Raw genomic sequence first — 17,921 nt, forward strand, 5'->3', positions numbered from 1 at the left:
ACGACCCACGATAACGCCGCTGAATGCAGTTGGAAGTTACATATCACAGTAACTTCTATGAAACTCTCAGTCTATACATTTAGCCGACGAATTGAAAGTGACGCAATGAATCTCAAATGCGGATAAGAGCGACGCGTCTCGTTCTTTTCGATCTCGTCTATATCGACGCCATATCGCGGAAAGATACATGTCCCTAGAAGGGATGCCCAACGAGTCGAGGTAATTAAAGCGCAAACACAGCTGCCGGATTAAAATCGGGAGCCGAGTTCCTGTTCCGCACGGGGCGAACGCGCGCTGCGGCATTTGGCGGCTTCCTTCCGCGTGCATGGCTTCACAACTGGGACACCTCGTCCCGTACGGCTCCCGCAGGAAACAGTGCGGTGCCCACAATGGCCGCTCAGCGCGGAAGGAAAACCACCAGCTTCCTTCACGTCGGGACGTCCTGCTCCGGTCGGGGCTCAGCGCAAAGCGTTCCGAGACCCTCAAGACCGCGGGTGGACCGCAGCCCTCGGGTTCGAGTCATTCAAGGCGTTTAATCCCCTTCACGGGCCTCGCATTCAGAGAGCTTTCATCGCCACCCGCCGCTTTCTTCATATTCGCGAGCGATTTGTGACGCGATACAAATGAGCTGAGGAAGCAGCCGCGTAGGTTGCTATACGCGAGACAGCAGCGAAAAGAGGAATAACAAAAATAATAAAACTAGAAAACGCATAACACGTACAACAGGACACCGCGACACCCTCGTCTGCGTCCTTTGGATGCCGCCCGCCCGGAAACAAACACTTCATGACCCTGACCGACGTCACGCGGGGTGACGGAATTTAAGCACGTAGACGCATGCGAGCCCGCGGAGAGCCCGAAACCTTGAAGAAGGCGAGACAACAACGCCGGATCGAGGGTCGAATAGACTGGGGGCAGCTAAGGTGTTGTGTAAACTCTTCGATCAAAACAACGCGACTTATGCCCTTCTCGTATATTCCTTCCACCATCTCCGATCGATCCAGGCCTTTGGCCTAAACTATATACCCCGCAAGGCCTCACCGCAAGCTCCCTCCCTCCCAGCTGCCCTCATCGTGTACGCTGCCTTCTCCCCTGCTTTGGTGGCCCTCTTCAGGAGGGTTTCGCGCAAGGGCTCAGAAACTAAACGGTCTTGTCCGGTCCGGTGGCCGAGGTCGGCCGGTGTTTTCCGCGCGCACACACAGGCACACACGCGGGAAGAAGAACGAGCCGGGTCAAGGAGGTGTTTGGGTGTCGGCACGGTGCGTTTATTTTGGGGTCGAAGACTCGAGATGTGGACATAGCAAACTGAGCTGTGTCGTGCTTTTCCTTCTTTCTGTCCGTATTTTTTTTTTCACGACTATGGTGCGCGATACTATGCGGGAACCGAGAAGGCCAAGTACAAGGTCGCTTATCAAAGCCCGTTCTTCTCATTCACGGACTGTGCTTGCCCGCCGCAGAGACCTGGAAGAGAGTTTGGGAGAAAGATGTGGTTACGTGTTGGGACAGCTTAGAGTTGACCGCGTCCGTTCAGATAACAATGTGTTCGTCTGTGCGGCTGCACAAGTGGACAGCTTATTTTTTGATCGATTAGAGGCGTTTGTATTATGTCGTTTAGGTGTTCTGATTTTCCTCTTCGCTCTCTCGAGAAAAAAAGAAAGAAAAAGAAATTATGGCCTCACCGGCTGTGTAGTCTAGAAGTGCCCGTTTGTTCTGGTTTACACGCACACTGAAAACTAGAACACAAAGTGCAGTAGAACTGGGAATGGCAACCGCTCTTGAGGCGGTTGCCCTTTGACTACATCCTGCATCTGACTATAACCTCTGGTCACTCAGAGACCAGAGCACATATTCCTTTCTAAATTATTTTCCCGCCATGCTTTTTTTAGGCACTTGCCTGCGATCACAGGCATGTCAATAACTCGCAACTATCGATCAGTAGCTGAGGTCAGTGACATGATAAAAACACGTGATTTGAGTTATAGAATTCATTATGATAGGCGTACTTACGCATTTTTGTGACCGGGGCTTCTGCGCCGACTAGAAGTAATCAGGGAAGACTCTGTCCTGTGAATAAAAGACCGGTTGCGTTCTGAATAAATTGTAACCACCCGCCGCAGCTTTTCACATTCTCCGCAATAACTCTGAACGCGAACTGGTGCACGTTTATAGACAGGGCAGCTCTGCCTTCGAGCACTGCTGCCCAATGCTCTAACCATTGAGCCACGATGGCACGCATGCTTCTCTCGTACCAAAGTCGCCTTTTGAAACGGCTGGCTCGAGCGTCACGTGATAGTTTATCGTATTCTTTCCTAGTGACAGCTAGCGCTTTAGAGACACTGTGTCTCAAACGTTTTTTATGCCACGCGATGATACCCCCAAACTCGGTGAAGCCCACCTATAATGCTATCGCATTAAAAATAACATCAGACGCACATACATTAACGCGCTATACCCTTCGCAGTTAGACTTCAGGGTTTCTGAGGAGCTTGTGAAAGACAAACAATTGGTTTCAGTTAGCTGGAGCACCATGGTAACGACAACAATGAAACAGGGGAACGACATTCTGGCAGATGCATGTGCGGTGTTGTGTTAGCCCTAAAGGAGAGCAGCCTTATACTGCAGCACTGCACGTGGTTTGAAGGGTTTTAAGCGTGGTGAGACCACCCATATAATGAACAGGAACAAACTCCTATATAGGCTGCCTGAAGACCAGCCATTCTGTTGAATGACTATAGAAATTACAGGGAAGAAGTTAGCTGCCCCGTGTATTCGTTAAGAAACTGGTGCCCATTTGCCACAACCGCAGATATCATGCCGCGTAATCATTCGAAACAGTCCGCGCATCTATCGCTCTGCCTCCCTCGAGAGTGGAATAAGTGTTTCTATCCTTTATGCATGCGAGAGAAGCGAATATTTGACAACTTCGAATAGTAAATTTTCAAATCTAATACGTACCGAATAGCAGAAACCATTCGATACGTACTTAAAATTTTGAATATTTGCGCACCCATAATTTTTAGATAAGGTCCCTATGCTAGTTGATATTGATATTGAGTTGATAGTTGATATTCTTACAAGTAACCTGTATACAATATAAGTATTGTAAGGGCATATGAGACTACTAGTCTATAGGCAGTCTATACGACACCACGTCCATCTATGAACGCACTTACCTACTGCTTTGTGTTTATTTATTGAGAAAAGAAAAAAAAACATATATTTGATAAAGCGAAAGCAGATTGTAAGCTATTCGTAGATAGTCTACAAGCAGCCTAAATCTTCTTTACTTAACGAAGGTTTACTTAATTTTCCTCCAAAATAAGCTATGAGAAGAAATGCTCTCTGCATGATCTGCGACATAAGCCTACTCTCGTAGATGCGTTTGTTTGTGCGTACTTCCGTTAACTTTCTGCGCGTTTCTCTTACTTATACCACGCCTTCTTGCACACGTCATGCGAGCGGCCAAAGTCTTTCCGCAGGAGGCGTCGTTCTAGCCGCTTTATGTCCTACTGAAAGCTTGCAAACGCAAAGTTGTGCGCTACATGCACGGCCTGCGGCGGAGGTCCTCACGGCTTTCGATGGACGAACGTCTTCGAAAGTTCGCGTCCGATGCCGAATTCGGAACCCATCCACCGCCGCAAATCCGCATGAATTTCTGGCCACTGCATCACTTCTAGGAGTTCAGGTCAGGGGTTTGTTGTGCCTTACACGCATGTATAGTCACTTTTGTCATCAGTTCTTCAGAGGGTGTTAAGCCGATTAGATAACAGGCCAATTTCAGAGGCTGTGATTCTCGGACCTCGGTCCCACGCGTCGTAGGCTTACAAAGCGACGCGGCCACTGCTACGTGTCTGAAAGCGACTGGCCTTGGTCACCGATTGCAGGCGTGAAGTTATGGACATCCGCATGTACTCACACTGATAGTACCTTCTTCCCTCCCGCTCCTTTCTTTTCTTCCCTTAAACCGCTTCCCCTGTGTAGGGTAGCAAATCGGACATGAGTCCGGTTGACCTCCCTACCTTTCCTTTCTTCCTTTTCATCATCATTATCGTTATCAGGCAGCTCGCTCTCTCGTACAACGCGGCCGTAGCCCTTTGTCGAATGTTACTAAACCACTGGTTGCGTGACCAGGTCATCGCTCTCTGTGCGCTCGGATCTGCGTGCAACTTCATTTGCTGCAAAGAAAGGCCGGTGCTTTTCGCTGTACAGAGCGTTGTAGCGCTAGACAATGTTACACGCGTGAGGCACAAGAAGGCTCGGGAACAGCGTTCTTTCCTCTCGCAGAGTGGCTTCTAATGTTTTGACATTGACTGTAGCGTACGCGCCTAGAATATAGTCTTAACCTCGTTCCACGAAGGTTCGACTAAGGGGAATACGTTTCACAGTATGTTCTACTTGATTTATGGAGCGTATTAAGAGCGTAGCGATTACCCTGGAATTGCCGCTGTGGCCGGTAAAGCGTAAAACACCGCCTGTAACATACAGTGCGGTGGCACTACTCGCCTGTATGTGTATGGCGACGGCGGGCACCTGGGCTGACGGGTCGACGCTCAGCTCGGCGAAACCGTCGTGGCGCACGCGCACCACGTGGCCCGAGCAAGTGCGCGCGTCGTGGCGGGAGCCGCTCAGCACGTCGCAGTAGTAACCCGCCGGCAGGGTGGTGTTGAACAGGCCGCGCGCCACCGAACGGCCGTTGTTGACGAGCACGAAACCGCGGCGGAGGCGCGCGAACGCCACGGCGTCTTCGTCGTCGTCCCACCAGTTGACGGCGGCCGCGGCGGCCACCGAGTTGCGGAAGCGCACCATGTTGCGAATGGGCAGCCACCTGAAACGCGCCGTTGTTTACTGTACTGTGCGGAGAAGTAAGCGCCGCAATATTTGAGACACGCCGAAATTAGAGCATACGTGCCACGCTACGTGTCACTCTACGTGTCACTCTACATGTCACTCAGTGGTGTGTGTTTGGCATGCAGGCTCAGTGGCAACAGTTTACTAAACGTTTGCGTGGGGATGAAGATTGGTTGGCGGTGCGCGACCAAACAGTCGTAATGTGCAAACCAATGTCGTCGGAATACTAATTACCTGTCCTCTCTTCGTGCGTTCTGCACCATTTTCAACAGGACTGCAAACTTCTATAGAATCAAGAAAATGTTCGGAGACAGTTGCCCTTTCTGATGAGTCACTCATCACTAAGTGTGTAGTCCTCCACTGATGAAACACGCTTGTGCTTCGGAGCTCGCGACACTGTCATGTTACTTTCTGATTTACTCGAGCTGCTGGTGGAGCTGACAAAATACCTTTCCACAGGTACGACCTTTCCTCGTGGCTTCCTCTCGTGTGCCCATTATGCTTAGCGGTAAGCCAGCGCTCGTGTCTCGTGTGCATGTGCCGTTTCGTATGCTATTTCCGCCAAATATCAAATGTAGTGTCTCTGGTAATCACTGATCCTTATTTGATATGCTGTAGCGCTGGCCTCGCCTCGCCATGTGTGAGTTCCTGACTTACATGGGCTTGTGGCACCGTGCATACTTTTGCTCCAGTTAATATTTCCCCCTTAATGTTGAATGTACTAGACAGCCTAGTAGTAATTGTTGTAACTTATAGCAGTTATCACCGTAATTCCTCACAGAATACTGGGAAACTTAATAGCTCCCGAGTGAGCCGCCCTTCGAGTGTGCGCAGTCAAGTGTCTCCGTATCGCGGCTCGAAACTACGGCGAGGGGCAGCGTGGAATCTCAGCCACGACGCTTCGGAATGCGGCTAGAGCTCGGCGTCAGCGTTTTCATCACGCGAAGCGAGCACGCAGCGCGAGCGTGCATAGTGGAAAATGCCGAGCCGTCTCAGCGTTTCACAGCATCGCTGCGAGGTTCGCGTTCCTGGAACTGCAAAGCGCTTGCATCGCAATGCGGAACGCAGGGTTCAGACCGAGTGCATGTATACGCATACCAAAGAAACGTGAATGCCGGATATGGATTCTGTACAATCCGCGTCGCAGGACAGCTGCCCCAAAGTGGCGTCAGAACTGGGTTGGCAAACCGATTCCAAGGCCGAGAAGCACTTGGGGCTCCCTCGGGACTGAGATTTGGGCTGCGCATTCTCATATTTTTGTTTACTATATATACGTAGCTTGAATGTCCCCCATTGCGTGCATGCGTGTGATCATTTCTTGCTCGATCGTGGCAGACTGCGTATGTTACGATACAAGAGAGTGACTTTGTTCTAGTATATGGGGCACTTCCTGAGCGTGTTACACAACTCTCTGTACCGGAGCGCCCGCACTGTCGTACTCGTCTGAGCAAATGCTAGAGTGGCGAAGCTGCTCAGTGCGGGAAACTATACGTGTAACTTTATTTGCGCAACATTACGCGACTACGCGCAGCTTTAGTTGAGTGAAAGTATGCGTATTCACCTTATCATTTAATCATTCGTTTCACAACTGGCGCGGACTTGCTTTGCAACGAAGGAAGACGGAGAAGCGAAGAGAAAGTCAAACTTTCACAACACAAAACGGAGAAGAACACTACTTGCGACTGCGAGCTGTGCTGGAGTTTTTTTGTGATCCCGGGGCAGTTAACTATAAGAATTGTACAACATCACTGTGGTCATCTCGTTGGCATAAGGTCGCCGTTTGGAGATCAAAAGATCAGTGCGTATATCTCGTAGTAAACCAGGTCGAGAAACCCTTCATGAGCTCAGAACGAGAGTTGGGTAGAGATGAGCGTTTCAAGAAAAAGCGACTCATTAAGCGCCTCATTGCACTTGCCCGCGGCATGGTGTGAAAGGCGAAGAAATGAGCAAACAATGGGAGTGGCACCTGTGTTCGCATATCCAGCCGTTGTAGCACTCGAAGTTCTCCTTCATGAGCACTGGCTCGGTGTTGAACAGGTGGTCGAAGGGCGGGCCCAGCACCTTGGGCGGCACGTACGTGTCGAACTTCCTGTCGAGCGCGTAGCTGCTCATCACTCGCGGCACGCCACACGGCTGCGCCAGCATGAGCACGGTGGCCAGAACGTGTCGCTTACGGTCCTGGTACGAAACCACGTCGCCCACAGCGTTGAACACGTCTACGCCGCGCTGCGTCTCGTGGTTGTCCACGTAAATCACCTGGGCAGCATGACCGGCATCTTGTGCTTCCATGATGAAGGGTCGCAGGTCCTTTAGCTGGCTTCCTCGCACCTTATGCAGGGCGTTGGCTGCGGCATGCGAGGCAGTTCGTAACAGCAGTACGCATGTATTTCGTGCTCTTTACGTAAAGAGCGGGAGCAAACCCGATGCACATTGCATAAGCTGCCGCCCCCTTTTAAGATGGGCAACAATCACAACTGTAACATATTGAATGTTATCAACATGCTCGAAACAACATTCCTGAACATCGCTTTTGATGAATCCGACTTAGAGGTAACGAGTTCGAAACAAAAGTTTCATCCGCTCAAATGACAGTGGGGAATGCCTTCACTCTCTGAGATTACAGGACCAAACTGCAGTGTTTACGTTTGTGTGGGCTGGTGCTTCGCCTTTACTACAGTTGTCTGATTTTACATCTATCATCAGGCTCGAATTCACCGCTCGCATCTTCGAAAGACTGTTGGTAAGCGAACTAGTCTGTAGTGAAGTTTCATAGTAAGTAGAACTCGGAGTAGGTTCCGCAAGCATCGCGCACCACAACGCGATATTTGTGCAAGTAACACTTAAAGCAGGTTTTCCACGTAGATCACTCACAACTCACCTCAGAAGTGTAATCTATAACATATTAAATACGCAGGGAGGGCATAAAAATGCGTAAACAAATGAGCATTAGAGTGAAACGATAAGCGTTTTCATTTACGAAGGTTGCTCGGCCATTACAATGTGCCTTTTAGGGAAATATCGCGAACCGTTGCTGCTCCTTCATCAACCGAAGGCAAGAGGAAGACTTGTAAGTCATCTGATCGCACCGTCACTCGGTGCATTCTAAGTATGCTCACCGTACGTGTTGAAGAACGTGGCATTCGTGACAGCTCCTATCCTTTCGTACTCCTTCGTCCAGGGCAGGTTGAGTGTCGACATCTCGTGATAAATAAACGGGCCATCAAAATGCGAAGCAAACCGCGGAGGGGTAACTGTTTCACCACCCTGGTGCACTGTCGTGTCTCGCTTTCTCACGTTCGAGGAAGTGTGTGTGTGCACCGTTGTCCTTTCTGCGGTCACGCCAGGAGTATCTGAGGGTGGGTCAGAGGGGGAATCCGATGAAATATCTGTAGGAGTGTCTGAAGGAGTCTCCGAGGGAGTATTTGAGGGAGTTTCTGAGGGAGTTTCTGAGGGAGTGTCCGAAGGAGTGTCTGAGGGAGTGTCTGAGGGAGTCTCCGAGGGTGCTTCGGAAGGAGTCACTGAAGGAGTCTCTGAAGGAGCCTCCGGAAGTGTTTCCGAGGCACTCTCTGATAGGGTCTCCATCAAGCCATCTGAGGCATCTTCAGCCTCATAGAACTCCATCTTCTCCACACCCGGTTCCTTCAGTCGGCTGTATATGACCTCCAGGTCTTCTGGCCACATGTAGTCTGCACCGTCGATCCTGAAGCCGCTCACGCCAAGCGACAGCAGCTGCTTGAGGTAGTCGGTGATTTTGGAGCGCACTCCCTCAAGCCTGTGGTTCAGGTCTGCGCGATCACGGAACTTGCAGTTGCGCACCTGAAAAAAATGTGAAGGTGAAGTAGAAAACTCAGTCATTGCTTGTGTTAATCCTCCTGAGGCGGCAGCTGCGCATAACCAGTGTGTGAGGAAGGCCGGGGCGTGGTACACGTAAAGGACAACACGTACACGTAAGTAAAGTACACGTAAAGTGCAAACTTTATCGTAATTATTTATGAAATTTGTGAAATTGTGGTGATCTCACAGAGGAACCAGCGATTGCTGAATTTATATTGTAGATAAATGAAAAAAAAAGGAAAAGTGGATAGCAGTTGTTCGTATTTGATTGCCTTGCAATGTATTTTGCATATGTGTGCTGCCTGTATTGCGATGTTTACAAGCAAAACTACTGTTATAACTGACTTGTAAACAAGACGTATACGAATATTCCTCATTTGAGTCAAATAAATTATGTGCAAGTCAAACTATTTGGACGATTGACTTGGTTAATGGTCCTTCTTATAATATTGAAAGCGATTGTCAAAAGACTTTACACGAAAATAAGTAGACGCTTGCGTGAATTCCCAGGAACATCAGGCGGAATGAGTGAGCGTCAGTAAGAAAGCACTGTAGCGTACCTGACACGAATACGTGTCACGAATTAAGGACCCCCTCGCGTTAAGTGAATTTGCGTGCATGTGTACACTACTTCACGTCTCGTATTCAGGTCCCGCTGCTGAGCGTACCTGTACTTCGTTGGAGTAGTCCTCAATCTTGCCGCTGGCGGTGCCGCAGTCGGCGTGCGAGTGGAAGTCGCTGGCGCTGTACGGGACGCCGTCATAGGCGAAGATGTCCGAGTTGAACTCGGTTCCGTCGTAACCATGGCCCTTGCCGATGTTTGAGGTCATGTGGTTCAGCACCACGTCCACGAATACCCTGTCACAATGATCGTATGTACATTGTACAATAGTCTTGGCACCAGCTTGTCGGCTGTTCATGCCGAAGGAGGGTCACGGACGCAACAGAAAGGAGAGGACAACAAAACCTTAGGAAATGACAGCAACCGACAGTCGAAGTTTACTCTGCACAACGACCCATCACAAACTAATCAATGAGGCGCGACAACAGACACATACAGAAAAAGAAGGAAAGCAGAGAACGCAAGTACTTCGTCATTTGCTTCCATGGCGTCCGTTGTCACCTTTTATGTATTTAAGTATGCGCCAACTGTGTTCTCATCAAGTACTCTTTAGAAAAGTAATTTATCTGCGCATCGTTTAAGAGGAGTTTGCGAGTTGCATCTGGAATGCAATGATATCCGAGAAAGGCAATGCCGAGCAATGCAATGTGTTCACTTGAACTTATCGGCTCCAGATAGCGTGATATTTGATCATTCCCTCTGTTCGGACCCAAGCGCTGATCAGGTGCTGCGGAGAGTGGATCCGTTTGAGACATTTGGCAGCCTGTGAAGATTGGCCAGAATAGTCGCCGTGAAATGGGTGGGCGCACTGCTGGCGTGAAGTTGTCGTATACCCCACTCCATGAATATGCACGCCTACGACTTATGCTCATCACTACGCTTCGGTCGAGAAGACCTGATCTCAGAACTTTGTCGTAACATTCCCTGTATTGTTTGAAGATATGTGTTTCAATTCTTACAAAAAATACAGGTGTTTATGTTACAACTTGGTGTGCGTAATGTGATAGGATTATGGGGATCTGCCATTCAGTGAATAGTCCGTTGACATCCACCTGAACTTTCTCCTACTCCGACGGTTATCCGTGAGCTATTAGACCTCATACGTGAGCTATTACACTGATTATATCTGCTCATGGTGAATCAAATCATATATGTTTCCACTACAGTGGTTATTACGCCCTGCAGTCAGTAGTCCATCAGCAACGCGACAGCACAACCGCAGCTCAATGGTTAAGGCTCGTGAATAAAAGCACACACTTATTTTGTTATTCTTGGTGTCTGTGTCGCTTACAGCGCTTGACATATATCGTGCACTAGTATCAGAATCACCCACCCTACCCTACCCATTCCCTCAATGCATTTAAGTAAACCTCCTTCGGGATGAGCCTTCTGAGAGTTGTGCATCATCACGGATGAAAGCCGATGATTAATTGTCCTGTACGATGCTATCGCATTAAAAACAAAAACAAAAACAAAACAAAACAAAAAACGACTACCTAAGGTACGTTCTTTGAGGGATAAACAATTCACTCTGGCTTAATTTCAACTTTTCACAATGGTCAACTGTGCAGAGTATTTCATTCAATCGGACAGTTAATCTGGTTGACATCTCCGCCTTTCACCTAATTTTTTCTCTCTCTCTCTCTTTGTTAAGCGGTTTTTGTTCGTGCGTCCGTGTTCATTGCTACTAAGTGTTCTTTGTCGGAAGCTGCTCACATTTGAAGCAAATAGGAAAATAAAATGTGCTCCATTCACGTCATCCGGCCACTCGTGCATGCAGCTGTTTGGCAACAAACACTCTGGCATACCTTACGTGGCTCTCGTTGCACCGGCGCACCATGTCGGCGAACTCTTGCAGGTCGCCGCTAGGCGATGTGATGTGGTAGCTGACGGGCTCGTAGCGCTCGTACCAGGACCTCACGCTCACTCCGCCAGGGGTCGTGTAGAGCAACATGGCGTTCTCGCTTGGCGGGGACACCTGACAGCGGTAACATAATTCTATAGACCGAATCACTAGAGCTCCGAAAACAGGCAAAGTTGATACGTTACTGCGGCTCTTATACGCGGGCATAGTGTGTGAAACGAAATGTTACGAAACTTTTGTAAACAAAGCAGCTGTCCTGTTTGGGCAAGTAATTAATACATTTTACCGCTTTAGGCAGTATAATAAATGCGTCTTGCAGAGTTGCGAAACATTCATCAGTACGAAGTTGATAGCAAACTTGATACTTCAATTTCTTCATTATGCTTTCCAATCTTGAGCAATTAATAAAAATAAAGAAAACTAATGAAAATAGCTTCTGATCGACGATCACTAGAATTTAATGGCGTCTTTCAAATCAACGAATGTTTTTCAAATCAGTCGCAACAGTTGCATAATGAGAACATTCCTGCTTATGATGTACCGGAATCTAAGCTGATCTCGAGACAAAGCTTCCCATTAACAGAATGGTTTCTTTCATTTACCGACCCAGATGTTTCGTCCAATGCACGTAAAGCTGTTCTCCCGCTAAATGCGTGCAATACACTTTTACGTACCTGCACTGCTCCGTAGCCGAACGGACCGAGAAAATCGACGCACTCCTGGGCGACATCGGGCCAGGCCCATTCGAAAAGCTCCACTATTGTAGTGCGGTCGCCCAAAAAACCCGGGTCTTGAAAGCTGCGCTCAGCAGCGCACACTGCATTACCGGACAGGCAACAAGCTATCACCACCAACCACGCCGTAATCCATTGTCTTGACAATACCGTCGGCCTGTACCACTTTAACGGAGGCATGTCTTCTTTGGCACGCGTTCAAACGGATTCGCACAAGAGTATAACGACGAGAAGCGAAAAATTGCTGGAGGATGCGTTGTTTGCGAAGCGGGATGCACCTCCAGTTGAAGCGTCGAACAGCACTCCAGAACACGCAGACGTCGGCACTCTGTGTTTATGCCAACGTGTTCAAGCAGAACCGCACAAAAGTGCTTCGCCGAAGCGCATCTTTGGGTCAGTTTTCGTTCGCTTAAAGAAAGTTAAGGCGTGCGTTAATCAAACAATGGTTGTCAAGCTGCTTGCATGACATGTTTCATTCATCCTAACGCTGCTGAACACGCTGCGTAATTTTGCTTAGAAGCGCAGATCAAACATACAGCGTGCGCACGCAACATGCCACATAGCTTCACACGCTTGCGAACAGCCGTTCAAGACATAACCACTCGGTATGATATTTATATAGAGCAAGCACCTCCAGGAACAAGTTTCTTCGCCGAGCGTGACGCCGACGAATCCCCTCCTACGTTGCCTGCAGTTCACTCCGGTGCTACTACGTCCTCGACACTGCACAGTACAACAGGCATGGATACCACGTGTATACTGTTCCACACAGTGTCGTTGTGTTAGAAGTAGCGTGGGTTCAGGTCGCGTTCAGTTCCGCCTAGGAGCAACGTCGACACGTCGCCGGCGTTAACGCCCCAATACACACGGCTGGCAAAAGGCACCGCACAAAACAGGTCAGGCGACGAAAAGTCTTCGAAACCCGTGCAGTATGCCGTCGGTCAGAAGAGGTGTTTCTGTCACTCGGATCACACGGGAGGCCGTCGTCAAGCACGCAAGTGGTCCATCCGTCGCAGGGGCTTCGTGCATACGGTGCACCCACCTCGGAAAAAGCTCACAGATGCCCAAGCACAGGACGCACACTCGCGATAACGAATAAATAAGATGGCCGCGGCGCGCGCTATATCATCTCAGTGGACTGATGCCGCCGCCGGTTTATCTTATCGGACGTGTATATACGCACATCGCCAGGTGTGGCGGAGGTGTGAGGAGAGAGGCGTACAGGGGCGCTCGGTTGGGCCGGCACGCGTGAACTCGGTGCTGTGCGAGCATCGACGCCGACGCCGCCGCCAGCCGTCGCCGAAGAAAGGCCGGAAGCTCGGCCGTCCTTCGGCGGCGTGCCGTTTTTTGACGCTCCCGTTGCCACAGAGAAGGACGACGTGCTCGAAATATGTGCCGACCCGTATACACGCTTGGGGTCGCAGGAAACATCAATCGCACCCTGCGATTGCGTTTATTTACTTACGTCTTCGTGTATGCCGGGGTTCTGAGGGCGAATGCTGAATTCGTTCGGCACTGACTGGGTGCCGACGGCGACGAAGTCCAACAGATAGGGGTAATTGCAGCTGAAATTTGGCTGATTGCTTTAAAAGAGATTACGACTATATCATCTTCATGCCCGAAGGCAGCTTCGGGTGCAGAGTGGAATACCGCACATACAAGGCGCACACGGCTGCGCAGACTAAAAAACCCTTCACTGCAACTCGGACCTCCGGCCGTACTGCACCGACGCGAAGCCTCTCTTCTGTTTCGGTTGGGGCTTGGTCTTGCCTTCACGAATGCCTATGCAGCACTAATGGGAATGGCTGATAGTCCTGTATGTGATGTTTGCCGATGCGAGGAGAACACTGACCACTTATTGTGCCACTGTCCTCAATTTCAAGCACAAAGACGGTCTTTGTCCAACACATTGAGGAAATTAGATGATCGTCCTCTGAGTGAACAGAAAGTACTAAAGCACCGTCTATCATCGGCTCAGAAGGCAGTGAACATGTGGTTTGCGCGAGCCGCTTTAACTCAAGTACTGTGCGTGTACGTCTCTATACCTTCTCTCTCTTTCCCTTCTCTCTCTTCCCCTTCTCCCTTACCCCAGCGTAGGGTAGACAACCAGACTCTTGACTGGTTAACATCCCTGCCTTCCTTATATTCCTCCCTCTCTCTCTCTCTTGTAGCTTTGCAGGTCGGTTCCTTTACATCAGCGGGCTTGTCACGAACGTAAAAAAAAAAAATTGTTTGCATGACTAATATGGTTAGATTAGAAAGACCGCATCTCCGATGCGTGAAGAAAGTAACTTTCTCAGCACGTTTCTAGTACTAGAAGAGAAAAGAACTCTTCATTTCCTAAACACAGACATGATACGTTTTGCAGTAAGATGGGTGTTAACATGGTATCCTGGATTTTAATGTCAGCTCGATGTATCTGAAACGCCCTTCACTGGTGCTTTTGGTTGTCTGTGACGACAGAAGGGCCAATATCACTGAATCAGTGTCAATTTTTTGCTATAGCTGGGGGCAAGAGAGAGAGAGAGAGAGGAAAGGCAGGGAGGTTAACCGGAGGCGGGATCCTGGTTTGCTACCCTGCACTGGGATGGAAGAAATAGGGGCTGTAAAGACGACAAAGAGCAAGAGGGAAAAAAAATGCAGGTAACAGAAAAGGCGTTCCAATCACAGGCGTCCACACAGGCCGGTCGATCTCAAGAAGTGCAGCAGCGCTTGCACGGCCTTTTGATGCGATGTTAAGTCGCGTCGATGTTTCAAAATTATTTCTTCCGACAGAGGCTGGTCGTCCAACTGGTTCAGCACAACAGAAAGCGATTACCTCTGCACACTGTGCCGCGGGTACTGGCAAAGAACATGATAAATTGTTTCCGCGTCGCCGCAAACGGCACAAGCTGCGGTGTCGGCCATTCCTATGCGGAACCCATAGGCATTGGTAAACGCGACGCCCAACCATTGTCTACATACACAAAAGGGCCGCGTTTCTTCGAGGAAGTCTTGATGCAACTTGGAGGCTTAAGGTTAGATCCAGGGTGCATGAATGAGCGTGCATAAACTGTGGTTCATTCGACTCTGATGTAGTTAGTGCATTGGCGTGCAAGTAGGCGGAGCATCCTCGCAGCATTTGTCCTAGACAGCGGGATCGATAGGCGGTCGTCTTCTACATGGGCGGAACGAGCAGCTTGATCGGCACGTCCATTGCCGACGATAGCACAGTGACTTGCTAGCCACTGAAAAATTATTTCATGTCCTTTCTCAGTCTGGAAACTCACCGTTCATGCGGACCGCGCCGTAAGGCTGCCAATAAACACTCCAGTGCCGTCTTCGAGTCGCAGAAAATCGACTTTGTTGGTTCGTCATTAATAATGCATAGTGCGACTCGAAGCACTGTGAGTTCTGCTGCCATCGACGTTGTCAAATTATATGTTTTGAACTTGATAGTGGTGGACAACTGCGGTAGAGCTTGTAGCAGCATCAACGAGGCAACGCACCGAAAGATGGGACCGAGCTACCGCCGACGCCCGTCCGCGTTCCGTCCGCGTTCCGCCGCGTTCATGCCGAACGCGCCCAGTGGCCGGTACTACAGCCAGCGACGGCGGTTCGGCAAGTTTAGACTGTGCGAGGAGAGTCGGACTCGCTCGCATAGTGTAGCGTCGAAAGTCGGGGCCTCTCCTCCACCGCGCGACGTTTCTCATAGAAGTTCCTGTTGTAGACATGTGTTTACTTGTGCTTACGCAAGTGCATCTCGTAAACACATGCACGCGACATCTACAAGCTCTTCGGCACGGCGGAGCCGGCGGTGTATATGTGGGTGTAATACCAGTACTTCTCATAAAATAGGAGTAAGGTAATCTCTCCAAGGGCCGGCGATGTCATATCTTTTTTTTTCTGGACGTCAGGTATTGTCAGGTTGGTCTTTGGCCAAATGAGGCACCAAGCAGGAGTCGAAGGTCTCACGGCAGGAGTGAAGCAAGATGGTATAACCTCACGATGTGCGGATACCGCCCGCTCTCCCAGATGACACAGAGCTCTGTAAGAAATTCCGTGAGGTCCTGGTGAAGACGTACGTTCTATAATTTTATATCAAATTCAGTGAATTTCTAAGAGCGCATTAAAGTACGCGTGTTGTCTTTCACAGTGCTCTTGACTGTATCTTCCAAATTATGTAGTAAATTACCCTGATAGAGGTCTTCCATAACAGACTGTAATTTGGGCCAGTCCGCTCTTTGCATTGTTTTACTTGAGTTGGAAGAGGACAGTCTTCTGATCTTGACATACATGGGAATATGGGCACTCCCGTGCGTTTCCGATATCCGTAAACCACACAGTACGCCTGAGGGGACTTAGTGAGACTAAGACCAAGTCAAGACAGCTGCTATATGTGGAGCCGCGTAGAAATGTAGGACTGCCGTCATCTAAAAGCCAGAGTTCGCTGTCGGAGGTGAAAGATGAGAAGTCTCTGCCTTTCGCGTTGATTTTCGTACTTCCCCAGAGTGTATGATCAGCGCTGTAGTCCCTGATGATAATACATGGAGCAGGAGACATTGACAGGATGTCTCGTAATCTTTTGTAATCAAATTTACTTGATGGTGATACGTAGGCACACACAACACAACAGTAACGGTGTTTTTTCTTCTTTACTGTTAAGCATACGTATTGGTTATCGTCTTGAGGTGGTTCAGGCTGAAGAATGTAAGTGAGGTTACGGCGAATAAACACCATAACCTTTCTGATTTCATGAATAGTTGGCGACGTAAATGATTCATAGCAGGGTAGCCTGATTGAATTTGGTAAGTTCGGCTCGCGGATGATGTTGACTGGAAGCTTGCTGGCGTACACGAATCATCGGAAATCGTCGATGCGAGATCGGAGTCCGCGGGGATTGCACTAGAAAACTGCGGTTTTTCGGACCTCCTCCCGACAAGATAGTTGCTGGGAAGCCATGGTTTACTCAAGGGCTGCCAGCACCGGACTTGCAGTGCACTTCTGGCTGACGTTGTGTGCATGTTGCTCAGCAACACGCGAATGACACTCATTAAGGATCGCAGTAGCGATACCACTTGCTGATCTACATTTCACACCTCATCTGACGCAGTAGCTTGCTTTACTGGATGCGGCACCTGCTGTTGCTCTTCTATAGGTTGTGTACTTGGAAGCGATGGCCATTGGTTTGAAGAGGGACGTTTCGTAGTTTTCTGCCGTCCAGCATCAACGTTTGCTGCGCTGGGAACTGCAGGTGACATCGTTACTTCTAGAGGTAACGCATTTTTCGAAGCAGTCGCACTCCTACGTGAGGACCGTCTACGACGACGTCGTCTATTTCGCACTGTTCCAGCGGCGTACTTGGGGGATGAATTGTCACTAACCATTTGTTTGAGCACACAAAATTCTTTCCTAATCTTCGGGCAGTCTTTGGAAGAAGCACTATGAGCTCCTTGACAGTGAGAGCACTTCAATACAGTCGCACTGCAGTCTTGTTCTGAGTGGAGCTCGGCGCATCGGGGACACATGGCAGAATTTGTCCAAACGCCCTTCACATGGCCAACCCTCTGGCAATTAAAACATTGCAGCGGTTTTGGAACAAACGGTCGAACCGGGTGGCGCAAATGGGCAACCTTCACGTAGGGGGGAAGGCTGTCACCCTTGAATGTTAATTTCACACAAGGTGTCTCACAAGGACGACCGACGTGCACAATAACATTGTTCTCACTCGCTGGTTTTATGTGCACCAGAAGGTCGGCATCGGGGATCTCAGTGTCAGTGTAATGAATGACCCCTGCGATGGTGGTATCGTCCGCTGGACCAATCCTTATGTTGTCCAGCTGCGTTACACGCTGGCGAGGGCTCAGCGCACTCGTGGTCACCACGTCGATGGCGAAGATGTTTTTCTGTGTGTTTAGTCTCACGTCCTTGATCTCGTTTGGAAAAGTGTTCTCAAGAAACAAGGTCAGTGCTTGTCTGTTGAGAACGCGCAGATCGTCAGCCGAGTTCCGTGGCACAAGCAGGATGGTGTGAGGCCATC

General features: G+C 49.5%; 1 protein-coding gene across 1 annotated transcript; it reads right to left on the reverse strand.

The window, feature by feature from the left end:
• Positions 1 to 1,217: 1,217 nt before the first annotated feature.
• LOC139056356 (alpha-amylase-related protein-like) lies at positions 1,218 to 13,950 on the reverse strand. Its single transcript, XM_070534525.1, has 8 exons — positions 11,843 to 13,950; positions 11,113 to 11,282; positions 9,351 to 9,540; positions 7,965 to 8,664; positions 6,815 to 7,193; positions 4,504 to 4,825; positions 2,008 to 2,064; positions 1,218 to 1,461 (listed from the first exon to the last, which is right to left on the reverse strand). The coding sequence occupies exons 1-7, from the start codon at positions 12,080 to 12,082 to the stop codon at positions 2,038 to 2,040; spliced, it is 2,028 nt and encodes a 675-aa protein (XP_070390626.1). The 5' UTR covers positions 12,083 to 13,950; the 3' UTR covers positions 1,218 to 1,461; positions 2,008 to 2,037.
• Between the last annotated feature and the right edge of the window lie 3,971 nt (positions 13,951 to 17,921).

Source organism: Dermacentor albipictus, chromosome 2, assembly GCF_038994185.2.
Source record: "Dermacentor albipictus isolate Rhodes 1998 colony chromosome 2, USDA_Dalb.pri_finalv2, whole genome shotgun sequence".
Lineage (NCBI taxonomy): Eukaryota > Metazoa > Arthropoda > Arachnida > Ixodida > Ixodidae > Dermacentor > Dermacentor albipictus.

Bases quoted from the DNA above. Each gene is read 5' to 3' on its own strand.
- LOC139056356 (XM_070534525.1), bottom strand. From the start codon at position 12,082: ATGCCTCCGTTAAAGTGGTACAGGCCGACGGTATTGTCAAGACAATGG. The intron at 7,194-7,964 runs GTGAGCATACTT...CGCATGCCGCAG, and splicing joins CACGTTCTTCAACACGTACG to CCAACGCCCTGCATAAGGTG. The intron at 2,065-4,503 runs GCGAGTAGTGCC...TTTTATTCACAG, and splicing joins CCGTCGCCATACACATACAG to GACAGAGTCTTCCCTGATTA.